The sequence below is a fragment of the Physella acuta genome, unplaced genomic scaffold (genome assembly GCF_028476545.2).
Source record: "Physella acuta isolate Inbredline_101_S28 unplaced genomic scaffold, ASM2847654v3 ptg002389l, whole genome shotgun sequence".
Taxonomy (NCBI): domain Eukaryota; kingdom Metazoa; phylum Mollusca; class Gastropoda; family Physidae; genus Physella; species Physella acuta.
The window spans coordinates 59,173-86,880 of record NW_026733878.1 but is presented as its reverse complement, the minus strand read 5'-3'; the positions used below and the strand labels follow the sequence as shown (position 1 = coordinate 86,880).

Here is a 27,708-nt window from a genome sequence, read left to right as displayed (position 1 = left end):
CTTTAGGCAGTTTAGGGAGTTCATTATAAAACTCTAGGAAAGGGTTCTGTAAAAAATCATTTTTAATTTCGCAAGGGGAGCGCCACGGGAGGGTGCGATTTTTCTCTATATACGGTATATAAAAATAAAAGTCGATTTTGGTGTGACACCGCTATCCGATAACCATGAGACTTTTGGGGAGTTTATTGGGACACTCCAGGGAAGGTTTCTGTAAACAAATCTTTTTTTTCGCAACGGCGGCGCCACGGAATGGTGGGATTTTTCTCAATATACGGTATACAAAAATAAAAGTCGATTCTGGTTTGACACCATTGATCTGATGGCCATCAAACTTTGGGGAGTTGATTAGAACAATTCAGGGAAGGGTTCTGTAAAAAAAAAATCCTTTTTTAATTTCGCTAGGGCGGCGACACGGGAGGCTGCGATTTTTCTCTGTATACGGTTTTATAAAAATAAAAGTCTATTTCGGTTTCACACCGTTCATCCGTGTACTATGAAACTTTGGGGAGATGATTATATCACTCAATAGTAGGGTTCTGCAAAAAAAATATTTTTTAATATTGCAAGGGCGGCGCCCCCCGGGGGGGGCGACTTTTTTTCTCTATACACGGTATATTAAAAAATAAAACTCGGATGAGAATACTCCAGAAAATATTTCTGCGAAAAAGAAAACTAAAGTTTCTTATGGGCGGCGCCATATAGGGTACAATTTTCGTCAATACACGGTTTGGCGCCCAGAGTTTTAGAGCGACTATGTTGGCACTCGGCATCCGTTAATCGAGCGTCCTGCATAGCGAGTAAGGGGTACTACTATATTCAGCGGTAAAACAACAACAGGCTTCTAAAAATAACTTTGTAACGCGAGGTAATCCTTCTGTACAGTTTCGTCAACTTGCCAAATATGAAAAAATAACTTTTTGAATATGAGGAGCCTTCTGTAGAGTTTCGTCACTTTGCGAATGATGCAATAAGCATCTATTATTGGACAATCCAGTCAGAAATTGAGATCAAGCATCTAATAATAGACCATTAGTAACGCTAGCATATTGATCAGTCACACTGATGTTTAAAACACGTCAAATACTTTTTTTACGTGTTAAAGAAAAAAATCCTGTTCATTTGTGTCACTTTAGCGAATGACGAAATCAGCATCATTATTAACAGGATGCTATTTGGCACGATGGCGCCGGTTAGTTTTAAGGAGCCAGGGGTCGTACGCTGCGGGGGAGGGGGCTCCTGAGAGCGCCCCTCTACGTCTCTGACACATGGGCGGTCACCGAAGTGTGTTCTACCATATTATTTCGGTGAGTGATTAATGTACACTCAAGATTTTCATGCGGTAGTGTAGGTAAACCCGTGTCCCGATATTTATGATCCAAGCGCAGGCATTGTTTACATTTAAATAACTCACTTTTAGAAAAAGAAGGTCACGCGTCTAAGAACATACGATTGGTAACGCGTTGGTGAAATCCTTCTAATATATTTCGTCAAACTTTCTTCTATCCCCGCGGCAACGCGCGGGGGACGGGTACGCTAGTATATATATATATATATATATATATATATATATATATATATATATATATATATATATATATATATATATATATATATATATATACTAACTTTATTAAATTTATCTACAGACCGGGTGACGCCTACAACATACAGTTTACAATTAATGGCGAGAGACATGTTGGTAGGTATTGGGAGGGTGGATGTAAATAGTGTAACTAAACAGCATGTAAAGATGCTGGAGGTAGATCTAGCTACAGCGGTGGTTGGTAATGGTAGATCTAGCTACAGCGGTGGTTGGTGATGGTGATGGTAGATCTAGCTACAGCGGTGGTTGGTGATGGTGGGACTGGTTATTGTGTAAATGACTGTGTTTGTTTCACCAATGAAAGCTTATCGTGGCGTTTCTTTCTTTCTAACGCGTGTTACCATAGCACTACTTTTAATCTCTGGTTCAGATACTGAGCCTTCTATAATTACAATACTACTAAAAGCCCATAATATATTTCCGTAAGAGACTGTTAGTCAGCATTTGTGGCAGCAATATTCACAGCTGGTAAATGGAACTCATATCTTTGAGTGTATGATAAGTATCTACCCACCACATCACTAAATGATATCTTTCAGTGTATGATAAGTATCCACCCACCACATCACTAAATGATATCTTTCAGTGTATGATAAGTATCCACCCACCACATCACTAAATGATATCTTTCAGTGTATGATAAGTATCCACCCACCACACCACTAAATGATATCTTTCAGTGTATGATAAGTATCCACCCACCACATCAATATAGATATCTTTCAGTGTATGATAAGTATCCACCCACCACACCACTAAATGATATCTTTCAGTGTATGATAAGTATCCACCCACCACATCACTAAATGATATCTTTCAGTGTATGATAAGTATCCACCCACCACATCACTAAACGATTACATCAGAGATGTTGCTGGACTTAAGGGGACGAAAATCATGTGCAAGGAGGCCGGATGTGGATGTTGTGCAGTGACCGTGACCTACGCCCCAGGGGGAGATAAGGCAGAGACCATGAGCATTAACTCGGTATAACATGATTTTACTCAGAAGAGAACACATTTTCTTTTCACGTGTAGAATTAAGCTTTTAAAAGAAAAAAAGAATGTATTAGTTCAGGCATGTCATTGAACTCATATTTATATTTTAAAATTACTAAAATGCTTTTGAAATTGTACAATGTTTCAGGATATATATATATATATATATATATATATATATATATATATATATATATATATATATATATATATATATATATATATATATATATATATTATAAGTTACTTTTAATAATTTAATAATAGTCCTTGCAAAATATGTTGGGATGAATTAAACATTGAAATTTAATACAATCATAGAACTTCAACAACAAAACTTCTTTAACGTGTCTCTCATATCTTAATGTTACTCAAGCACACCATAATCAATCATTCAATGCTTCACTCTAATTACTAAGAGATACATCAAAAGAAATGGCTTGAATAAGTAAGGAGTAGATACTAAGTATGAAAAAAAAATTTTTAGATCTTGCCAGAGAATATTTGAAATAATAAAAGATTGAGAGGGATGCTATTCCATTATATTCTGATCATGATACATCAACATGCCGGTATCTATAAACTGTATTTAATAAATTATGTCACAGTCATTAGATACAAATGATATTTCTTGACAAATAATGTCTTCGCTATAATTATGCTATATATTATATTTATGAATTATTATATTGATAGTGTGTATAATTTTGATTTAATGTTTTATGCCGCTGGCAGAAGATAAAATTTATTTATTGACTTACCTCCCTTCCAATGTCTTTTTTTTAATGAGTTACCTCCTTGTCAGTATATGATTTCATTTATTGAGTTACCTCCCCTGCTAGTGTCTCTGCCCCCTGTACAGTGTAGACGGCTGGCAGATCACCACTGTTGAAGGTATAGGCAGTCAAAAAGATGGATTCCACCCAATCCAGGAGAGGATTGCCCAGCATAACGGTACTCAGTGTGGCTACTGTACTCCTGGTTTTGTCATGTCCATGTATGGGTGAGTCAAAAATAAGTTCATCAGTTCTTTCAACCAATTGTGCAAAACGATATTTATTTTTAGTGACAAAGCAAATCTAGCTAAAAACGCGACACATTTAAAATAACATAGTTACACATAGGCTACTAACTAAGTTACTAAAGTCTAGTTACTAACTAATACTTATTTTTAATCCTATAGAAAAATTAAAACCAAATTATAGGCACACACAGATGAAGAGGCTTAAATGATTTCGTTAAAAACCCAGCTGTTCAATGCTATATATGTTGTATATATGTATACGTTTATATGTATATATGTATATATATATGTATATAAATGTATATATATGTATATATATATATTTTATTTTTTTATTTTTTATATATCAGGATTGATCTAAACAATTTCTAATGTAAAAGCTGTTATTGTTAATGTTGAACAGTTCTTTCTGACCTAGAATACTTGATCTATATAGTAATATGTTTTTCCTGAAATAGATAAGATTAGATTAAATTTACCTGACTTTTTAAAATGTTTTTAAAATTGTTAGACATAGAATCTATAAGTCCACCTACAGAGCTCATTATAAGCATAGATTTGTGTAAGTGTAAGCCTACACAGTGATATAAAAACATAAACTACAATAAAAATAAAACCAATGAAACTATTTTCTAACCAGACTACTCCACCAGAAGCCCCAGCTGAGCCAGCAGGAGATAGAAGACTCATTTGATGGTCACGTATGCAGGTGTACAGGCTACAGGTCAATCCTGGATGCCATGAAGTCTTTTGCTACAGACTCCACTATTCCAGGAGCCAGGTGTGTCGACATTGAGGTCAGTGGATTGATTGTTGTAGGCCTTTAAGTAGCATTTAAGTTCAATTATGTTCACTGAAGTTTAGGGATAAAGTGTAGCGTCAACTGACTAAGTGCTTGAAGTGAAGCTGCTCCACTTATTTCACCCCCCAACCCCACCCTTTCACCTTTTCACCCCTGCCGGCATCTTTTGTAAGTTCAGGTCATCTGATTTACAAAGTATATCCACTTTATAAAACAGATTATTTCTTTACATTTTGTTTTAGTTTTTACCTTTTATAGTATACACTTCTTTTTCTGTATTACAGGATCTTAATAAACATCTGTGCCCCAAAACTGGAGAGGTTTGCAAAGGGAAGCAAGAAGGATGTTCTCATGGCTTATCCCTTGACTTGCATGAAAGCAAATGGTACAGACCAAACAACCTGCAAGAGCTTGGGAAACTTCTCATAGAAAATAGCACCAGGAGCACAAAACTTTTGTTTGGCAACACATCCACAGGCAAGTTGTTCTGGCAATTTTAAAAAAAATTATTTTCTAATTGTAAAAACAACATGCAGGAATGTCAAAAACAATCTGTGGAGAAAAAAATAAAAAGCTTAAGAGATAAAAAAAAAACAGCTAGTTGTCTGTAATATAATAGTTTTTTTTTTCTTTTTAAAATTACATTGATGTAAAAGTAAAATGTTAAAAAAAAATTAATTTGTCAAGGATAGAGTAATTTTCAAGTAAGTTATTTTCAAAATTTTGTTTATATTGTGCTAATTTTTATAATGATTGGTAAAATAACATATTATAGAGGTAAGATAAAACACAAAAGATATTTACATAATTTATAATTCCTATTGTATCAACATTTTTTTTTTGCTTTTAGGAATATTCAAGAATGAAGGACCTTATCAGGTTTATATTGATCTTCATGGTGTGAAAGAGCTTTACCTGTTTAAAGTAAATTATTTTTAAACAAATATTATTGCTGTTTTGTATTTAATTTTAAAATCAAACTTATAATCTAAGTAAAGCTTTTCTAAATGAATTAGAGTAGAATTTTAGACAAAAATGTTAAGCATGAGATGCAACATAATAAGCAAGAATGTAGACATAAGCATCAACACCATTTTGGCACCTGCCTTGAAATAAATGAAAAGCCAATTTTTTTAAAAACTGTCTTTTATGATTGACAGCAATCCTGGCTCAACCTAAGCACATGACTAGGTCTATTCTTTGACTTCTTCTTCATTCTTAATTGTCCAAACTCAATCCTTTTAGAGTTTGCAGTCATATTCTCTCACACTCGACCATATCATCCCCTTTTGAATAAAAAAAAAGATTTTAGTTTTGTTATTATTTTAAAATCATGTTGTTTGGTTTTATTGAACGGTACAGTTTTTTTTTTATGAATTACACTGTGGTCTAAATTTTATTCTAATAATTTGTCCATTTAATGGTTTTCTTGGTATGAATTACACTATGGTCTGACTAGTTTTTGTTCTCACTTTCAGTATTTTCTCTCCATCCACCTGTTGAGGTCAGTAAAAATTTTGATCCCCACTGATGTAAAAATCCTTACAGGAAAACACAGACAGTGTTGTGTTTGGTGGCAACACCACACTCTCTAAGCTGAAGGACCATCTGAAGGAGCTGCAACACAAGGCTGGCTTCTCCTACTTCACTGCAGTCATTCGTCATCTCAAAGTCATTGCCAGTGTGCTGGTTAGAAATGTAAGGCAGCTTCTGATTGGTTTAAATTATTAGAAAAATGTAAGATTGCTGGCTACTATTTATGGCTTGTTGAATCAAATTGGCACCTTTGCTATTGATTAAAGGAAACTTACATGAGGAATTCACAATTATGCAAAAAAAAATTTATTTTTTTAGATATAATTTAGCTTATATAATAATAATTTTTTTATTTAAAATTCAAAAGGTAAATTAAAAACTAAATTTGATAATACTTGTCTTAATAATTTCGCAGGCTGGTTGCATTGCAGGAAATTTAATGATAAAGAAAAACTATCATGAATTTCCATCAGATCTTTTTACTTTGACAGAAGCTATTGGAGCCAGTGTTGGTATCTTTGGTAAGATTTTTTTCCGTTACATTTGGGTGACTTTTTAAATTATATATTATAACATTATCTCACATCTAACAGGAAACTAACATGAACATTTTTTGTTTGCCTTATATACAAATAATATTCATGCATTTTCTTAATTTTAACTTTTTTGAAACTTTTTAAAGTGACCAAACACAAATATTTAAAATACAGATTTGTTGATTTAAAAAATTATTATTTGTGATTTAAAATATCCAGATGCTAAAGATGGCAGCACAAAGAAATACAGCCTGTTGGACTTCTTACAAAAAGTGGACATGAAGCAAAAAGTCATAGCTTTTCTTCAACTCCCAAGCTTTAAACAGTCTGAAGTCTTCTGTTCTTTTAAAATTACTCCAAGATGGCAGGTACTCTCATGAAAAAATCAGTTGTATTTTTTGCTCTTTATATCTATAAAGTTACAAAAAAAAATTTTTTAAATATCTGATAACGGCACACTGCATTTGTGAATGACAAACTGAAGAAAAACCTACAGATTTAGGAAAATGAGTTTTTGGGATAATCTGTTCTTTACACTAGAATAATTGCAAGATTATGTATTAAATGAATAATTTCTAGTGTTTAAGAAAGAATAGAGTTTATGTGCTTTGTGTTATCATATTTTTTGTTAGAGCAAAGTCTGTTATGAGATTGTGTGTCTGAAATAAAATGTTTTGAACTTTTTAAAAAATTAGGCAATATAACATGGCAAGATGAACCATTAAATTATACTAGCTTGAAAATATCTGTATTATTTAATATTTAAACTAAAACTAACTTATTTTAACAGAATGCTCATGCATATGTAAATGCTGCATTTAAGCTTGAAGTTGAGGGCGAAAAGGTTACAGGAACTCCATCTTTTGTGTATGGAGGTATCAGCAACAATTTGGTAAGATTTGTTTACTCACCTCAATAATACAGCTAGATTAAGATCATATTATTAAAACGTGCAAATCTGCTTGTAACAATTTCAATCCGATGTTTATATATACAGTTACACCTGCAATTCTAGGAATGTTTTCACATTGTACTGATTCTTTCTTCAATCTAATGGGAGAACTGAAAAACCAAATTGTTCTGAAAAAATAATTGATCCAATCGTTATTTGCATTTCTGTGATTACTGGTTTGAGACTAGCCTACTTTAGCATTTCTTTGCCAAGAGTAATTTTTCATAAGCTTTTTTTAAAATAAAGACAGTTGCATCATAAAGTGGGGGGTAGGGAGTGGCCAGAGGGGGTGACACCTAAGCAAAAACTACCAAATTTACCAAGTAAACATTAGTTTTCAAGTTCACTTCACAACTGATTACAGTTAATTACATCTTGAATCACAGATCATCCTATGCGGGGAAATCTATGCAAAAATAAGCTAATTATAAACTGATTACCATTAAATTAACCCCAAAGCATGGTATGACACCATCCACCAGAGAGGTGGGGGTTAAAAACTAAAGTTACCATACTGGGTGACGCCAGTGTGTGAAATAAATAAGTTTGTTAAATCAATTTTTTTAGGTTCATGCTTCCAAAGCTGAAGCATTTATTAAAGGGAAGCAACTCGACAACAAAGTCATTTCAGGTAAAGACTTTTTGTTCCTCTTGCAATTTAAATAGTCTTCTAGCTTAAAATTCAAAGCAATAATGTTAAATTATAGCTTTGGTTTAACAATGAAAAACTTCTAATACCCATGTTCAAAGATAGAATTTATACATTATAGTTTTTTAACAATTAACTATGCTTCATTGTTTTTGTTTTTAATTGTATGTTATAGTTTTTAAAAAGGTAACTTTGAAAATGACTGTTTTAAAAAGAGTTTTTTCAACAGACACTTAGTGATAAATAACTGTTTCTGTCAATTCAGTCAATGCTGATAATCGTTTAAGCTTCTAAACTTTTAAATAAATTATTTCTTTTAGAAACATTGAAGGTTATATCTGGTGAGCTGATTCCAGCAGAAGATGATCCACTTGCTGCGTCTGCTAAATACAGACATGACCTGGCTGTCAATCTCCTGTATAAGGTGTGTGGAGCTTTTTCTTTTATTTTGCCATAATTTTCTATCTTAAAAAGTTTAATGTTAAATAGTTTGTTTAGAAAATTTGGATATATATATAAAGCTATAAAGAATCAAAGAATATGCTTTATAAGATAATATCTGTGTTCAATTTATATAACTATTTTTTTTATAAATATATTCTATATATATTTTTCTTTCTTACACATAAGTTTTAAAGTTTCAATATTGTTTCTACAAATGTACACGTCACTGTAATGTATTAAATAGCATTAAAAAAAATAACTATTCCACACCTGACAGACACTTTTAGAGGTCTACAAACCATCAGATCTGAGAGTTCAAAGTGGAGCTGACAGTATGGACAGGACTTTGTCCTTTGGGCTACAAACTTTCCAAGAGAAAGCAGAGGAGTTCCCTCTCAAGCAAGCCCTATCTAAATTGGAAGCACCTTTACAGGTAAGGAGCAATCTGTTTTATTGGTACTAAACTAGTAATTTTTAGTTAAGAAGTAATTATAAATCTGTGTAATTTTTTTTCTATTAACTATCCCACTAGACATCTGGTGAAACTGTTTACACCAATGATATTCCAAGTTTCCGCAGAGAACTTTGTGCAGCTTTTGTCATTTCTACAGTAGGGTCAGCCACACTTGAACATGTAGACCCATCTGAAGCTTTGGTAAGTGTACAAGATGTTTTCTATTTAAAAATAATTTTTAAATATATTGAAAATATATTTTGAATATATTGAAAACCCTATAAGCTTTCACATGTTTTAATCATGTTTGTTCAATCTTGATTCTTAGCTAGCCATGACTAATCCAGCCCTAACTATAAATTTAGCTCTAGTCCTGACCTCAAACATAACACCATTTCTAACCTATACTCAACTTTACAAGTTTAATATTTTGATTAATTAATAAAAACCTTTTTTAACATCCACTGTCTAGAGCTAATTATACTTTCAAAATTCGTAGGTGATCCCTGGAGTTGTGAGCTACATCAGTGCTGCTGATATTCCAGAGGGTGGCAAGAATGATTTCATGGACTGTTTGATGTTTCCTGGAGCTCCACAAGAAGAAGTAAGTGCTAAGCAAGTAACATACATACATATAAGTTGATGAAATTGTTGATATATCAGGTGGCCTAGCAGTAGAGAGCTAGACTGCTAACCTGAAAGTCTTGAGTTTGAATCCTGGTTCAAGTCAGTAGTATGTCCCTGAGTCCATCCAGCTCTTACGGGTACCTAACTCATAGTAGGAAAAAAATGTGGCAGTGCACAGTGCCGACCACACTATCCCTTCAAAAGCCGAGATCTCTGAAGCAAATTAACCCTACTTCATCTGCCTCATGTGTTTTGAGCATGAACTGGAAAAGTTGTTGTTGATGGCATTTCGGATATTCTAAACAGATGCATAGGAAATGGGAGCAGATTCTCCAACTAGGACCATTTTTATAAGAGGTGCGCCTTGTTCAGAGATTATTTTAAATATGATTTAAAATGAGTTAGTGATGCTGCAATAGACAAAACAACTCACCTTTCATAAACTACAATCTTGAAGCTATCACAAGGTTAATTTTATGCTGTTAACTTCATATTTAAAAACTCATTGCATGCATATATTTTTGCATTCCTGAGCCATATGTAGTTATGTGCCAGGCAGTGAGGCATTTTGTCTTCACACTGTATCATTGTTCCTCTTTAGCACTTCTACACACATTGTTTAGGTCATCTATCCATCTATTCTTGTGGCTCTACAGCCCATGGAAGGCTCTAGCCTGCTTCACCGTCTTGTTTCCCAATCAGATACTTACTGTGTCTTCTTCAGGGGCGTATCCAAGGTTTAGGAGTAGGGGATTGACTGGTGCTTTTAAATTGCTGAACAGAATCATTAATACACATTTCCAACTCTGACTTAGATTTGATGTAAAACAGACTTGTCACTTTCCAATACTAATTTAGGTTTTCATCACAAAAGAAGTCTCATATGCTGGCCAAGTTATTGGACTCATTCTGGCTGGTAAAATTTTGTTTTCAACGATTTTACAAAATGAATTTCACATGCTCAAATAAAACTTTTAAAAGGGTTAAATTTTTTTCTTAAACTTATCAGCTAAACACATTTTTTTCAGTCTTTTAGTATGTAAAATGTAAATGATGTGCTACATAAGCACTTATATCAATAAACAGAAAGACAGAGCATTGCTGTTGAGGCAGCTAAGAAGGTGAAGGTTACTTATACAAATGTTCAGGAACCAGTGACAGAACTAGAAGAAGCCATTGAGAAACAAATGTTCCATGAGGGAAAAAGAGAGGAAAAAGTTATTGGAAGTCCAGATGGTAAGAACATTTTGCTTAGATTTTTCTCTTTTTAACCAATACAAAATTTTAAAAACCCATTCATTTTATTACAAGCTTTTATTTAACTCACTTCCTCTGTCGTCAGTCCAGACGGAAACGCAGGAGTGAAAATTCGGACAGTTCTACTTGACCGATACGATTCACAGTTGGCACGTGGGTCAAGACATGAAGACAATGCAATCTGAAACTAAATTTGACTTAATTGGATGCCTAATTAATTTTTTATGAATTAATAAAAATTTGGACCGAATTAGTAGGCATGTCTAGCCAACCACACCACACGCGTCATCACCTTCAATAGCTGCGCCATCACGTAATGGCTGCGTTCAAAAACCATTGCGCGCCTACTGAACGTGATGTTCAGTAGGCGCGCAATGGTTTTTAGTCATGTAACTCTATTGTAAATAAAACATGTAAAGTACTGAAAAAAAAATTCATAAAAAACGTTTTAATAACAAGCTTTTATGTAATGATGCACTAAAAAGTAGAAAATAAATTATAGACTACTATTTAAATAACTATAAAGAAAAGCGTGGGTGTCTTCCTTAACATTAGTAAAGGTATCCAATAGATACTAAAGTGACCCACGCTTTTCTTTATAGTTATTTAAATAGTAGTCGATAATTTATTTTCTACTTTTTAGTGCATCATTACATAAAAGCTTGTTATTAAAACGTTTTTTATGAATTTTTTTTTCCATTATGTTTATAGCCTTTTATGAAATTTTATTTGATGGAAATTATTTTGTTATTTTCAGATGCCTTTAAAGACTCAGAGATTGTTTTGTCAGGTGAAATCAAAGAAGGCTCACAATATTACTTCTACATAGAAAATCAGGTACTTAAGTTCTAATAGTTCAACATTGTTGTTAATAATTAATTTATGAGAAAATGTTGATAAATGGGAGTTTAAAATGGTTTTAGATGGTTATGTGAAGTGAAAGAAAAAGTGTTTATAAAACATGTCAGAAGAAAAACATTTCTACTTTAACACAGCTGATTCATTCTGATAGAAAAAAAAATTTATAAACTATTTTGTTTTCTAAAATGTACATCAGGTGTCAGTAGCAGTTCCATCTGAAGATGGTATTGACCTTTATGTAGCTTCACAATGGGCTGGCCATAATCACAGAGCTGCAGCTAATATCTTAGGCAAGCCATTAAATTTGTAAGTTTTGTAACCTTCTACCTGCTAATATCTTAGGCAAACCTAATTTTTCTCATTAAATCATTTGCAAAAGTATTTCTAAATTATATCTTTCTTTCATGTGAATTATTCTATGCAAAAGTGTTTAGTGTAAAGAATTTTTTTTTTAAATCTAAATAAACGTAAGATTTATCAAATATATATTCATTGAAAGAGATAATTAAATCTCATCTGTAATGAGTGATTGCTTAACTGGGTTGCTTAAAAGTGATTTCTATAATTTATTATTAAACCTGACCCTTTAGACAATAAACTTAAGATTTATCAAAATGTATTTTTTATATTTGAATTACTATGTATAATCAATAATGAGAAACTATTTTATTCCAGCATCAATGTGATCTCAGGTAGAATTGGAGGTGGATTTGGAGGCAAATTTTTCTACTCCTGCAACATATCTGCTGCTGCAACTTTAGCATGCTACATCACCAAAAGGTAAACGGATGGGAAACAAAATGCTCAGAGACTTTTAAGATTAAGCACAATCTAGTCTGAAATGGGGGGGGGGGGGGGAATATTTTAGAGATTGTGTTATTTAAATATTGCAGTACAAGGCTGGGTAATTATTATTATAATAATCTTGTCTTTAACTGAGAAAATTGTAGGTGTTACACAAATTATTTAGGTATAATTTTTAAAAAATATTTTTTAAGCTTCATTGTAATTTATATTAAATGAGCAATGTTATCATGTAAGCTCAGTGTTTGGGTGATCAGAACATTCACGAAAGAGTCAGCTAAATTTAAACCTAATTAGCTATAGAAATTCTTAATTCCTAACCGATTGTAATTATCAGTTCCACACATAAGTACTTTTTCTCACACAGGCCTGTCCGCCTCTGCGTAGATTTGGCAACAAACATGAAAATAACAGGGAGGAGATTTCCAATTTTGGCCAAATATAAGGTGACCGGATAAACATTTCAAAAAACGAGATATAAACTTTCAATCTTGAATGTTTACTTCTCATTAAGAGGAATTTTCTTTTTTTGAATAATTATAACGGGCCAGTTTAAGTTTTTTTTTTAAATTTTACCTTTAGGCTGGTTTAAGCAGAGAAGGAAAAATGAATGTCATTGACCTTGATGTATATATAGACAGTGGTTTCCAGCCTGCTTTGCTGACTGCAGAGTTTCCCCACTCACTTGACCAAGGTTAAACTGAATTAAAGTTTTTAAATAATTTTTTTTGAGAATTTTTATTGAAGTGATGAAAAAGATTCTAAACCAATATTCTATCATAAATTTGCATGAGTTAATAATAAATGGTTTGTTTTTAAGAAACATCTTTTTAAACATTTTTTAATTCATTGCTGCATATAAAATTTAAAAAATTTTAAACTGCTGCATTGACAGGTTACCACATCCCCAACTGGCGTGTTGTGAACACACTTGTCCGCACCAACAAAGCCACAGCACAAGCTTGTCGAGCTCCTGGTATTTTATTGAGCTTTCTTCTCTCTGAAGTTAGGAAATCAAATGTTATAAGCACATAAAATAACAGCTATGCTATAAAATGCTTTTTATTTTAAACAAACATAATTGTAGTTACTACTAGAAAATATCATCTCCCACAATATAAAAACCTTTGGTGTTTTTAAATCTGTTTAAGGGACTGTGCCAGCTTCCCTGGTCATTGAAAGTATCCTTGAACATGCTGCAAAAGAAGTCAGAATGCACCCAATTCTTTTCAAAGAAATACATTTGTATGAGAAGGGTCAGGTAACTGTAACTGCTTACTTAAGTTTAATTGTTGACAAAAGCTTAAGATACACAATGTTTGTGTTCGGAGTGGTCTAGGGGTAGAGAGCTGGACTGCTAACCCGTAAGTCTCCAGTTTGAATCCAGGTTCAAGTCAGTAGACTGTCCCTGAATCCACCCAACTCTGATGGGTACCTAACTCAGGTTAGGGAAAGTAAAGGTGGCTGGGCATAGTGCTGACCACACTATCTCTTTATATGCCCAGGTCACAGAAACAAGTGAAGTCTACTTCACTAGCCATATCAACCATCAGGTTGAAAAAGGAATTTTATCACAATATTTGTGTACACATTCTTATCCTAAATTGTTGATGTATATTTTAATTATTTTTTTATGTTTACCTAATTCTCTTTTTTAGACTGACCTACAGGGTATCCCCCTAACTCACTGCACCATCAGAGATTTGTGGCAGAGACTTAAGCAAATTGCTGAAGTCACTGAGAGGATGAAACAAACAGATCAATTCAATCAGGTAGTTCATGTTAAAATGCAGAACTGTAACCAAAAAAAAAACATCCTAAAACTGCTTAATTTTAAATGTAAAAATATATTTAACATGTATAAGAATTCATACCATCCTGCATACAGTGGAGTAGTTCAGCTTAAAAACAAAGAGCCATGTTTCATTCTACCATTCTGCTTTGGTGACAGCTTTTTCTGCTAAATCATAAGGATGTCATCCTTATGATTTTTTTCTAGGCCCATGTGAACTTGACCTTGGCTTTGCCTTGTAATCTAGAAGTGGATTTAGTTTAAAAAATAATATGCAGAAAATGACTTGGCTCATGCATGAATGCAGTCTCGTTAAATATTTCTCTCACTCCTATTAAGGAAAACATTTAGTAGGCTTTGTCACAAGCAGCCAGTAACACTTAACTTAGCAAGAAATCCAGATTGTTACAAACATAATAAGTCCCTAAAGGACTGTATATGGAACACAATATAAATCAAATGTCTGGAAAAGTTATGAAATAATAGTCAACTGCTTATTAAATTTCTCAGAGTGACCTTAAGTTTTAGGGTTTTAAAAAAATCATATTTTGGTTTTAGGATTGTTAGAATTAGTAGTTTCAATTTCATGATTCACTTAAAACACTAGTGGCACCCCTGCCAATACAAATTAAGTCTAGCAAAAGTGAATCTGGAATATGTGACCTTCCAATGCAAACCAAAGAATTCAAAATCATTTAAGAATGTTGTTGTTTTCTAAGAACAACAAGTGGCGTAAGCGAGGTATCACCATGTCTGCTGTTAAATACAGCATTCTTCACTACCCACCTGGTCAAGTAGTCAATGTTTCTGTGTTTGCTGATGATGGGACGGTCACTGTGATGACCTCAGGAACAGAAATGGGGCAAGGACTTTATACAAAGGTATTTACGAGTTCGGTCTTCAGAACACAGATAAATTACAAGGGCTTCTGCATTAAAGTGGAATCGGTCTCAGGAATAGTTTGCAAAAGTAAAATTGATGACATGGAGTAATTTGTTTCTTTCTTTTTTTTTTTTTATAATTTGCTGTTTAAGCTCTTACAATTTAAAATTTAAAAAAAAACTATCCAAACATGGATAATTGGCAGATTTTTTTCTAACTGGCAGGTCTCCCAAGCTGTTGCCAGGACATTGAAAGTCCCACTGAATTACATCAAAGTTCGACCTCAGCAAAATAATACCATACCTAACCCAGGCTTCACTGGGGGAAGTTCTGGCAGTGAAACATGTGTCTCTGTAAGTCTCTTGTAGGGCTATCTTTTTAATTTTGTGTGTCTATAAGTAGGGCTATCTATCTCCCATAATGCCATTTAACTTACATGCCATTTTGTGTCTACCCCTTAATTAAATAATTATGTCCCTGTGTTCACCTCTGTAGAAAATTGTTTTTTTTTTAGTTTCAATATAAATAATCTGGAGCATAAATTTAATTGTAACCTTTTAAATTAAGTTGTAACTTTTAATTCTGTCTTAGGCAGCCATCAATGCTTGCAGAGAACTGAATGAGAGACTTGAGCCAATGAGGACTAAGATGCCAGATGCTGATTGGCCAACTTTACTCAAAATGTGTCATTTAAGTAATATTGATCTGGCAAGTCGAGCTAAGTAAGATATACATAGGCTTATTTTTTGGTTGGGGGGGGGGGGGTATTTTTATTATTAATAAGACCATTACATTTTTGTTTTTACAATATAATAATTTTTAAATCTCTAAATATTTGTTAGTTTTACCATGATTTAACTGCACTTTTCAGTCAAACATGCAACACATTCATATAATAATTACTGTAAACAAAAAATACTGCATTATTATGACTAAATATGTGTTAAATTAGTATTAATTTGTCACGCTGTTTTAAAAAAATCAAAATCACTTTAGAGTCGCAGTCTACTTAATTGTAAAGATGAGTACATAATATCACTATACTTTAAAAAAATCTTAAAACTCTGTAAAAATAAAGTTACAATGTAAGCGATTCTAACAACGTTACACTGTATAAGATTTTAACAAATGTTACACTGTGTTACACTGTAACAAAAGGTAGAATCTTAAAAATGTTATAAGCCTACTTTTTTTCTAGATTTGAAAAAGGAAATAAAAATGTAACAAATGTGCTACTCCGTACCTAGATCTGACAAAGGAGACAATATGTTTCAATACCACACCTACTGTGCTGGTGTTGTTGAGACTGAGGTTGATGTCCTGACTGGAGAATACCAGGTCAAGAGAGTTGACATAATGGCTGATTTTGGGGAGAGGTAACTCTAAACATATTTTTTAGAAAATATTTTGTTGCACTTAGATATAATTTTTTTTTAAATTGATGTTATAGCTTTATTTTATAATTTGATTGAAGAAGTACTACTTGCAATAGTTTTGGTTAATAATTTGATTTCTTTTAAAAAGTAAACCTTAAATTTTGGTTTTACTGTATCATTCATAATTAATTTGATTTAATAAAAATAAACCAAAACATTTTGTTTTACATTATCAACCATAAATAATTTGAGTTAAAAAAAATAAAACCTAAATTTTTGTTTTACAGTAGCATACTTTGATAATCTGATTTTGAAAAAAAAAGCAAACCTAAAAAAATTATTTTACAGTATCAACCCAACTGTTGACATTGGTCAAGTAGAGGGAGCTTTTGTCATGGGCCTTGGTGCATACTTGTCAGAGGACCTTCATTTTGACAAGAAAACTGGCCAGGTTCTTAATGATGGCACATGGGTATGTAAGATACTCCATTTTTAGATAGATGGTTAATGTTGAGTGTGTAAGGCACTTTATTTTCATAGATTCTAAATCATATGGGTTCTTAAGATAGGCACTCCATTAACCATTTTTATATAGATACTAAATGATAGCACATAAGTATGTAAGACTCAAAATTTTTAAATAGATAGTAAATGACAGCAAATGGATATGTAAGACATTCCATTTTTTTCGGGGGCCAGACATTTGCCAGAATGACACTTCCATTTTCATATATAAAGTAAATTAGTTTTTAAGACTCCACTCTTTCATACATATAATGACACAAAATAATGAATTATTAGTTTTAATAAAGATAATCAACATGATACTTCATTTTTAAGCTAGGTAAATTATTACTTGAAAATGCTGTTTCTGTTAAAGCATTGAGTACTACAGATAAAGGAATTTATCTTTCTCTATGACAAAAGGCTTATGAACAGCAATACGTCCAGCTTTCTTTGCATTTCTAAACTTAACTTGTTTACCCAACATCTATACCCTAGACTATGATGTGGATGATTCTGAGAGCTACAGTTGCAACACCATGTTGCTCCTTTCTTCTTAACACCTCTTGTTAAAATGTATAAGTTTTATCTAAAGCTCTGTTGCTTGCCCACCAGGAATACAAACCTCCCACAACAAAAGACATCCCCATAGACTGGAGGATCCACTTCATGCCTGACACACCCAACCCTGTTGGAGTCCTCAGTTCTAAAGGTAGGGAATTTTTTAGTAGAGCATTTTTTCTTCTTCCATATTTTCTTCTATTTCACTTGGAGAAAGTTTTAAGCATTTTTTAAAGAGTTTAAACTAGATAGATGTAGTCAATCAATCAGTAGATGACAATATAAAACAGACATGAATAATATTTTATACTGCTAAGTTTTGCTTTTGTTTCCACCATCTGTAGCTGTGGGAGAACCTCCCATTAGTCTGGCTGTTGGAGCTCTTCTTTCTATCAAGAGTGGAGTGGAGGCAGTCAGAGAAGAGTTGACTGGTGAAAGATCTTTTATCCCTGTTGGTAAGTCCAACATTGTTAACCCTTTTTGTTCTGTTGGTAAATTCAGCATTTTTGGGCACTATGTTAACCCTTTTGTGGCTGTTAAGTTCTCATAAAAGTAAGTACCAAAATAAAATTGTTATTTCTAACTCCAAATAACTGCTGTTGATAATTTCAGCATTGTTAAATCATCAAGCTAATGCTTTTCTTGAACCTTTATGCTAATAACTTGGGAACAGAATTGTTAAGCAGGGATCTACAAATCTACGTGATAAAAGACTAGTTTTAAATTTTCTATAATTTTTAACCGCTGAGTAAAAATAGTAACAATTGTAAGCACTGCTATGAAAATGTAAAACAATACATTTGAATTTAATCACAAATATAATTTCTGATACAGAGGCCCCATACACAGCGGAGAAGGTCCAACTTAGTACTGGTATCAACTTGGAACATTTGCGAGTCTAGCCGGAAATTACAGTTTCATCTCAAATCTTGGGTTTCAAGAAATAGCTAAAAAGATTTTGAATGTTTGTAAATAAAGAACTAAAAAATATATTTTGTTTTCATTATAGCTTTCAATTAATTGGACAGAAATGTGTCAAAATTATCTCCCTTATTCTATTTATAGTGTTATGTTCACTTAGGATAATTATATAGGCCTAACTATATATTTCTAGTTTATAAAATATCCTGTTGTTGAATATACTAATCATATATTTTTTTTGGCTGATTCTACACTATGGCTATACTATTTTCCATAATTTTATTATAAAATATTTTGATCCCAGTGAGAAATCTATTTATTGTGAATATCAAAACATTTTTCTTAGTGTTTTGATTAGTATATCATTTTTATTGTAAACTATTGTTAAACAACTTTTCATTTAAACTTTTTTTTTTCAATTTCATTTTAAATGTCTTTTGTGAACAAAAAAAATCCATGCTAAATGTAATTGAAAAAAATATGTAATGATCTCCACATTTAAAAAATAGAATTTAAGCCTAATTTGTAATTACAGGTGAGACAAATTGGCAAAATTAACTTCAAAACTTCAGAGGAAAAAAATGGTTCAGATATTTACTGATTGCTTCTATTAAAAAATAAATTACAGCTTGAGGTATTGAGTGCCAAAGAGTGTTTTCAGTCATTTCTGATAGTAGCATTCAGCACTTTTAATTGTTCAGAATAGAGATTTTATTCATTTGCACTAATAATTTTATCTGCTTTTTAAGACTTCACTTTTATTTACTCCAATGTTGTAATCTTTACAATTAATAATAATGATTATAATGTAACTCTCTCTAAAATAAGTATGTACAAAGAAATTGGTGTTTAACTTTCATACAATGTCTACTCTCTTAGATCTAGTTGCACTTCTTCAATAAACAATATATAATGGAATTATTAAGTAGTTTTATTTATTCTACAAAATTTACCTACTCTATCAGTAGTGACCTTAAGGATGTCACCTAGCCCTTCAGTAATGACCTTAAGGAAAGGTGACACCTCTACCCCAGCCAACAGCATTGACCTTACATTACGTATGACCCTACCCCATCTGTTGTGACTTTAGGATGACATCTACCACATCTGTTGTGACCTTTAGGATGACATCTACCCCATCTGTTGTGACCTTTAGGATGACATCTACCCCATCTGTTGTGACTTTAGGATGACATCTACCACATCTGTTGTGACCTTTAGGATGACATCTACCCCATCTGTTGTGACCTTTAGGATGACATCTACCCCATCTGTTGTGACCTTTAGGATGACATCTACCCCATCTGTTGTGACCTTTAGGATGACATCTACCCCATCTGTTGTGACCTTTAGGATGACATCTACCCCATCTGTTGTGACCTTAGGATGACATCCACCCCATCTGTTGTGACCTTTAGGATGACATCTACCCCATCTGTTGTGACTTTAGGATGACATCCACCCCATCTGTTGTGACCTTTAGGATGACATCTACCCCATCTATTGTGACCTTTAGGATGACATCTACCTCAGCAGCACACCCATGACACCCCAGCAGTTTTCCCCAAACGTTGGCACCAACCTTCACATTGACAGAATCCACTACAACTACATTCTACTTTCGTTTACGTCCTCTGCCATTCACCCGTTGCTACCGAAATGTTTACATTAGCTATTTATAGAACAGACCATTGACCCCCGGATCTATTAGCGAAGCTTGGTAAAATAAAAAACCGAACAGGCAAATAAAACAATTCTAAGCAGTGCGGACTCAGACGGTAACGTGACGAAATATCTGATCTCACTCGCTCACTCCAGGTACACGTTAGGCCTTCAGCAGACGGTGCGTGTGCGCTGCTCAGACTAACTGTTCGGGTGGAGAGAAAAATGAGGTCAAGTAAAAAAAAAAACGATGAAATATAAAAGAAGATAAGGCAAAGCTAACTTTTCAAGGCGGGTGCACCTTCTTGAAAAGGGGATGTAATCGCGTGTGCAACATGGGTAGGGTACCTTCGCAGACCCGAGAGTATAAATAAACTAAACGCGTTCCTACACACAACACAAGATCCGAGTTTTTTATCTGTCAGTTGTTGATTTAAATAGGTGATTCAAAGCTTGTGTATATATTTAGATTAGATTGTAAGCCTTCGAATGTAACACGTAGCATTTACAACTTTTATTACTTAATATTCAAGTTGTGCTCCAAGACGATTGTGGTACACAAATATTGTGGGCCATACACCTGATGTATTGAACGAAAGAGATTTAGACAAATTATATACAATGTATAGTTATTATCGTTTGACTGTTTCTACAGAATTTTCTCCAAAATAAATTGAAACTTATTATTAATATTTATGAAGTGGATTATAGCTAAGATAATTATTACTACCTGTCGGTTAAAAATTTTTAATGTTGGTCAGCAATATATGCCAGTTTTTAATAAAGCTGAACTAGCTGAGTGTGTGAATTGTGTAGCTGCAACGAGCAAAAACTTGGTTAGCCACTGTGGCAATTTTTTTCAAATCGGCTAATTACTCATGGGGGCCATTTTGAAGACGATGAACTGACCCCGGAATGTAAGCAAGCAGGTGGCAGACGGCGTGGAGCAGGCGGTGAAAACGTGCGGACATGCCCGGGAACACAAGGGGAGGGAAGCCGCATTATTTCTGTACAGGGGAGGTGATTCAGGAATTTTGCCAGGAGCTAACCTGAGGTTCCAGAACCGACCAATGGGATGGGGAGGCAGAAGCAGCAAAATTCCATCCGTGTTCGTTTTTTTCCCCTCCCCTCCCCCCTCCTGCTTCCCCCCCCCCCCCCTCTCCCCTCATCTTTCGGTTGACGGTTTGCCTGTTGTACCAGTGCAGTTGATCCTGGTAACTCGGCTTGTCGACCCACAACTTTCGACCAACGGGGGAAGAATTTTTTTTTCTACATGTACTGTTTACCGTAACTAAGACAACACTAGGAAATCAACAGATAGATGGATATACACGCATATTCCATAGATTAATTATTTTTTTGTTTTTAGAGAAGATTTGAAAAAAAAAAAAAACGTCGGATATTTCGGAAAGAAAAAAAATAAAAGCTTTTTGGAATTCAGGAATATCTTCTTAGTGTTTTCCACCCGTTGTTTTCCCAGTCTCATGTCATTGTCGAGGTAAGGTTTGTGACGTCATTGCGTGTCACAAAACAGCTTGTTTACACACGCGCACACACACACACACACACACACAACATGACCTACTCACAGCATTAGCCTTATCAGTAGCAACTGCTACTTAAGGTAGCAGTTCTTTGCAGTAACTTTATTGGTAGTTCATATTGTTGATGTTAGCACGTTGACTCTTATATATATATATTTATATATATATATATATATATATATATATATATATTAATCGGCTATATATAGCACTTATATTTAGGTCTATATATATTATATTTATAGAAATATAGCGTATATATATATATATATATATATATATATATATATATATATATATATATATATATATATATATATATATATATATATATATATACAACTATCTGCCGTTTCTAAGGCGGTATGTGTCGTTACCACTTAATGCGTTTAACACTAACTCATTAATGGCAGTGACTGACACTACTTTGATTAACAAAAGGGACATAACCAAGTAGACGTAATATCGTTGTGTAACTTGAGTTAATGAGTTAAATTCATGACAATTCTTTTCCTCAACATCCTAACAGTTGAAATCAATCTAATATAAAACTAAATTCCACGTTTTCGTTGTTGTTGTTTTCGACATCTTTCTCTACTTTGAGATAGGATACGCCTCATAAAAAAATCAAACTTTTAAACACGACCCCTCTTCAAAAGAACGTTTCAATCGTTTTTTTTTTCTAGTCGACCGTTTTCTCGGTAATTTATTAGCAAGTCATGTGCAAAACGATTTCGTCACTTAGACTTGGGTAAGGAATGTGGGCGGAGTCAGTGCTCCCCACAACTTTGTTTAGAGAATATGTTCAAGCACGTGAGCTTGTTGTATGTCTAAAAATAAACTCTCGTGGTAAAAGTGAAAGTGGTATGTTGTTCCAAAAATGTGTTAAGCTGGAGGTTTATAAATCTGTTATGTTGTTTTTAAAAATCTGTTGTGTAATTTTATAAATGAGTTATGTGTGTGTTTTGTTGTTTAAATGTGTAATGTTTGTTTTATAACTGTGTTAAGTTGTTTTATAAATTTGTTAAGTTGTTTTATTAATCTGTTATGTTGCTTTAATATAAATGCGTCATGTTTTATTATTCGTTATTGTATGTATTGAGCTGTTTTATAAATCTTTTGTTGTTGTATAATTTTAATTCGATATATTGTTGTATAATTGTACTATGTTTTATAAATGCGATATGTTGTTTATACGTGTGTTATGTTGTATAATTGTGTTTATTTTATAAATGTATTTGTTGTTTTATGTTGCTTCATAAACATTTTTTTAAAGTGTTTCATAAGCGTGTTGTGCAATTTTATAAATGTGTTGTGTTGTTTTATAAATGTGTTATGTTTTATAAATGTGTTGTGTTGCTTTATAAATGTGTTATGTGTTATAAATGTTATGTGTTGTTTTATAAATGTGTTATGTGTTATAAATGTGTTGTGTTGCTTTATAAATGTGTGATGTGTTATAAATGTATTGTGTTGTTTTGTAAATAGTGTGTGTAATTTTGTAAAGGGTGTGTGTTGTTTTGTAAATGTTGTGTGTTGTTTTGCAAATGTCTTGTGGTGTTTTGTAAATGGTGTGTGTAATTTTGTAAAGGGTGTGTGTTGTTTTGTAAATGTTGTGTGTTGTTTTAATGACACAGAGCAGATACCCACACCGTGCTAGCTCAGAGAAAAATGTCTCGTGTGTTTGCGTGTTAAGTTGTACTTGACTGCGTCAGTGTGTGCTTCCCTTTGATATTGTGTGTTCTGCCGTGTTCGAGTGTGTTACGCTGTTTATGTGTGTCAGTGCACTATTGTGTGTTCTGCTGTGTTAGAGTGTGTAACGCTTTGTTTTTGAGTGTTTTTGTGTCACCGTATTCATGTGTCATTGTGTTTGTGTGTCACTGTGTTGGTGTGTTACTGGTGTGCTTGAATGGGTCTAAGTGTGCTGCTCTGGTGACATGCTAATGATCTGCTCTGAGCAAACGTTAGATTAAGAACAAGTTTATAAACAAAACAAAGTACCTCAACAACTGTCTTTTTTCTGCTTATATAATAAACGACAAAATTGTCAATTGAATTTGTTGCGTACACTGCTTAACTAAATATAATATGTGTACATAGCTACCATATGTATATTTTATGAAGTATGATTTTGTGTACACCCTTACACGCGTACACTTTGTTTGATGTTGCGTACACCCGACGTACACAGCGTGAGTAATGTTTTGACTCCCGTGGAATGTGTATAAAGGTCACACAGCTCGGCCAATTGTCCGCCGTGCTGATGAGAGGAATCACACCTCCCGTTGGTCTGATCAACTCGTGGAATCGTTGGACTAGTTTTGTTTTATGCCGTACCCTGTAGATTCTATTCTCCAAGTCTATCAGGGTTAGTTTTATGCCGTACAGAATTGTGTATCACGAAGACCAGGTACACATTTCCTGGGGGCCACCCCAATGCCAATTTTTTAATTGTTTGAATATTTATTGCTGTAATTGCAAGATTCAAAGACGCAGACACGAAATCTCCATAACAAGACGACACAAAAGACGAAAGGGTCGCCAAAAATATGGCTTCTAGAAATAGAACCCGTCATTAAAGCTCAGGTTTATTTTTTCGAGATCGCACCAAAGCATTCGATGGCATCGTGAAGTACTAAGATTATTATTGGGGCTGTTAAGAATTTGGATCCCTGGCCACTGCCCTACCTCTTATTGGGACCCTGGCCACTGCCCTGTCTATTGGGAACTTGGCCACTGCCCTATCTACCTCTTATTGGGACCCTGGCCACTGCCCTATCTACCTCTTATTGGGAACTTGGCCACTGCCCTGTCTACCTCTTATTGGGACCCTGGCCACTGCCCTATCTACCTCTTATTGGGACCCTGGCCACTGCCCTGTCTACCTCTTATTGGGAACTTGGCCACTGCCCTGTCTACCTCTTATTGGGACCCTGGCCACTGCCCTACCTCTTATTGGGATTCTGGCCACTGCCCTGTCTACCTCTTATTGGGACCCTGGCCACTGCCCTGTCTACCTCTTATTGGGACCCTGGTCACTGCCCTACCTCTTATTGGGACCCTGGCCACTGCCCTGTCTACCTCTTATTGGGACCCTGGCCACTGCCCTGTCTACCTCTTATTGGGATTCTGGCCACTGCCCTGTCTACCTCTTATTGGGACCCTGGCCACTGCCCTGTCTACCTCTTATTGGGACCATGGGCACTGCCTTGTGTATCTCACTCTTATCCACCGTCTTAACCCTAACGGCCTTGTTGTGTGCGAACAATGATGCTTACGGTAGACAGGGCATGGAGGATTATTAAGAAAGAACTCAAACATCTAACATTTTAACGTTTTTCTTTATTGTCGTGTTTTCCTACCTCGACGATTCGTTTCTTTAAATAATCAATTCGAATTAATGTCATTTCCTAATATAACATAACTCTCTTTAGGTCTAAATATTTTGCTGCACATCTTGTTATTCCTTCTTTCGTCCATCTAATTTTCTACCCCTCTATCTCTCAATCTCCCCCCCCTCCCCCCCCCTCCCCCCCCCCCCCCGTCCTACCATCCTACGATACCAGCGTGTCGTGCTATGTTACCTCATCTATTTAAATCACTTTTGATATCTGATTTTTACTTTCGTTTTCTCCAATAATATTAATAGTAGAAAAGCTGCTATCGTATATTTATTTATTTATTTGCAAACTCTTAATGCTCAAAGTTATATACACATATTTGAGACAAAGTGCTCTTCTCAATAACAACGCCACGCGGTCTAAAACTTACTGTTTAAAAAAAATTATTAAAAGTCAACATTTACTTCGTTATACGTCAAAGCGAATGAAAATAAAAATCACCAAAATATAATTTATACAACGACCAAGAAATAAACACAGCGGCCAGTGAAGGGACTCTATCGCAACTTCAGACCAAAACTATGAAAATAAAAGATTTTATGAATAAATTCTCGTTTAAATATATATTGTTTTATCATAACTCATGTAGAAACTGTAAAAAAAAAATATGTCTTAAAATTTAAGCTTTGAATGTTATCGCGCGCGCACACACTCACTCACACACATACACACACACTTACACACACACACACTTACATAAACATACTTACACACACTTTTTTGACATTACCGATCTCTTAATTTTTTAAACTACTTAATGTGATGTTAGATATAAATATAAAAAAAAAATTGTTATCTTATTTCAACACGTGCTTTCTGAGAAAAGTTTGATAAGGCTAACACAGAAGATCCTCACACGGCGCAGATCCTGATACCAGTACAGATTCTTACACGGAGTAGACCCTGGTAAAAGTGCAGTCTTTTACACGGCGTAGATCCTGATAAAAGTGCCGATTCTCATTCGGCGTAGATACTGATAAAAGTGCAAATTCTCACACGGCGTAGATCATTATTCAAAGTGCAGATTCTCACACGGGGCAGATCCTAGCACCATAGTATTGCTAATACAATGCTTTGCACTAGTTTCTTTTACGATGGCGTGCATGCCAGTTATTCTCTAGTACATAACGTTCATTTTATTTGTTAAAACTTTCGTTTTTCCAATCATAATTTCATCTTTTCAACCGCCAATTTGAAACTCAGACGACCAAAGTTGTAAGATAGATAAAATTGTCTGCGTAATTTTAATAGTTCATGAAAACAGTAGAAACAAAATAGAATGTTCAAAAACAAAAAAAATGTCTCATTCTAAAACATAGCCGTATATGTTTTATCTGTGGCAGATAGTGAAGTAAAGTTCCCTTTCAAACCTGACAGTCTACGGGGCATATGAAGAGATAGTGTGGTCAGCACTATTCCCAGCCGCCTTTACTTACCCTAACGTGAATTAGGTACCCATCAGAGCTGGGTGGACTCGATACATACGGGTTAGAAGCAGCTCTCTACCGCTAGGCCACTCCGTCCCTTGGCAGATAGTAACACAATAAAACTTCTAAGACGTCCTCTCCTTATTTCTTAATTGAAATGTGGACGGGATTTCCTCCAACACAATTAAGTATTACATGTCGACGGGTTATGCCATATAGGCGGTTGACTCCGAATTCAGCCTGCTTTTCATTTTGAACAAGAGCGTTCATAGCCTTTGTCCATCCACGCAGCAGTTGTCTCTCCTAGATGGGTTGCCGTCCCCAGCATTCGAGCCTCATCTGTCCGGGGGTTGAACTCGGGACTTTACAGTTAAGCATCTATGAGCTCTACAGGCACTACCACGGCCGACCCAACTCTTCCCCCCCCCCCCCTAAAGCACCTCTATATTATCGTAATATTCAAGCTATTACCCTAATTAATCAGTTTATGTTTATTATTTCTGATCACTTTCACATTATGCACAATTTAATGTTTCCGATGTTCAAACTAATTATTTTTTTTTCATAGCAATAAAGAGAAAAAAACGGCCGACAAGTTATAACGGGGATGTTAAACCTTTGCTCCATTGCTCGTGTTAAACAATTAGGGTCGTTACATTTCGATTGATTGATTTCGCTGTAGAGCATTCTACGTGGGTTTTTTTTTACTGAGCAATATTGAACAGCACCATTTCCAATATACTTTCTCGTATACAAAGTATAGAGGAAGCAGAGGCGTAGCTAGGGGGGGGCGAAGGGGGGGGGGACACATGTCCCCGGGCGCAGACCTTAGGGGGAGGGGGGCGCTAAATTGAAAGTTTGAGGTGGGGTGCAAATGAAAAGTTCGAGGGGGGGGTGCAAATCGAAAGTTTGAGGGGGGGTGGGGTTGCAAATGAAAAGTTCGAGGGGGGGGTGCAAATCGAAAGTTTGTCCCCGGGCGCCGGGAAGGGTCGCTACGCCTCTGAGAGGAAGTTTTGTAATCGTGCAAACATCGAAATCGAGATTTTTCACAAATCTCTACGTTTTACACCTCTCTGAGTCGGAAAAATTTG

The 27,708-nt window shown here is 34.5% G+C and overlaps 2 protein-coding genes across 2 annotated transcripts in view; both read left to right on the top strand.

The window, feature by feature from the left end:
* Positions 1-1,649: 1,649 nt before the first annotated feature.
* On the top strand, positions 1,650-19,488 carry LOC131933183 (uncharacterized). The gene is made up of 33 exons (XM_059289974.1): positions 1,650-1,699; positions 2,424-2,590; positions 3,444-3,604; positions 4,266-4,422; positions 4,712-4,904; positions 5,278-5,351; positions 5,976-6,125; positions 6,379-6,484; positions 6,719-6,867; positions 7,290-7,391; positions 8,019-8,082; positions 8,421-8,524; positions 8,822-8,977; positions 9,077-9,199; positions 9,498-9,602; positions 10,484-10,541; positions 10,712-10,861; positions 11,640-11,719; positions 11,940-12,049; positions 12,419-12,523; positions 12,915-12,993; positions 13,130-13,241; positions 13,443-13,523; positions 13,699-13,808; positions 14,206-14,319; positions 15,059-15,220; positions 15,446-15,574; positions 15,813-15,943; positions 16,469-16,597; positions 16,946-17,069; positions 17,717-17,813; positions 18,007-18,117; positions 18,497-19,488. The coding sequence occupies exons 2-33, from the start codon at positions 2,501-2,503 to the stop codon at positions 18,562-18,564; spliced, it is 3,684 nt and encodes a 1,227-aa protein (XP_059145957.1). The 5' UTR covers positions 1,650-1,699; positions 2,424-2,500; the 3' UTR covers positions 18,565-19,488.
* A 1,956-nt stretch (positions 19,489-21,444) lies between these two features.
* Positions 21,445-27,708, top strand: part of LOC131933181 (uncharacterized) — a gene marked incomplete at its 3' end in the record, with an annotated part of 65,017 nt that continues 58,753 nt past the window's right edge. The window contains exon 1 of the mRNA XM_059289970.1: positions 21,445-21,743. The remainder of the gene's footprint in view (positions 21,744-27,708) is intronic.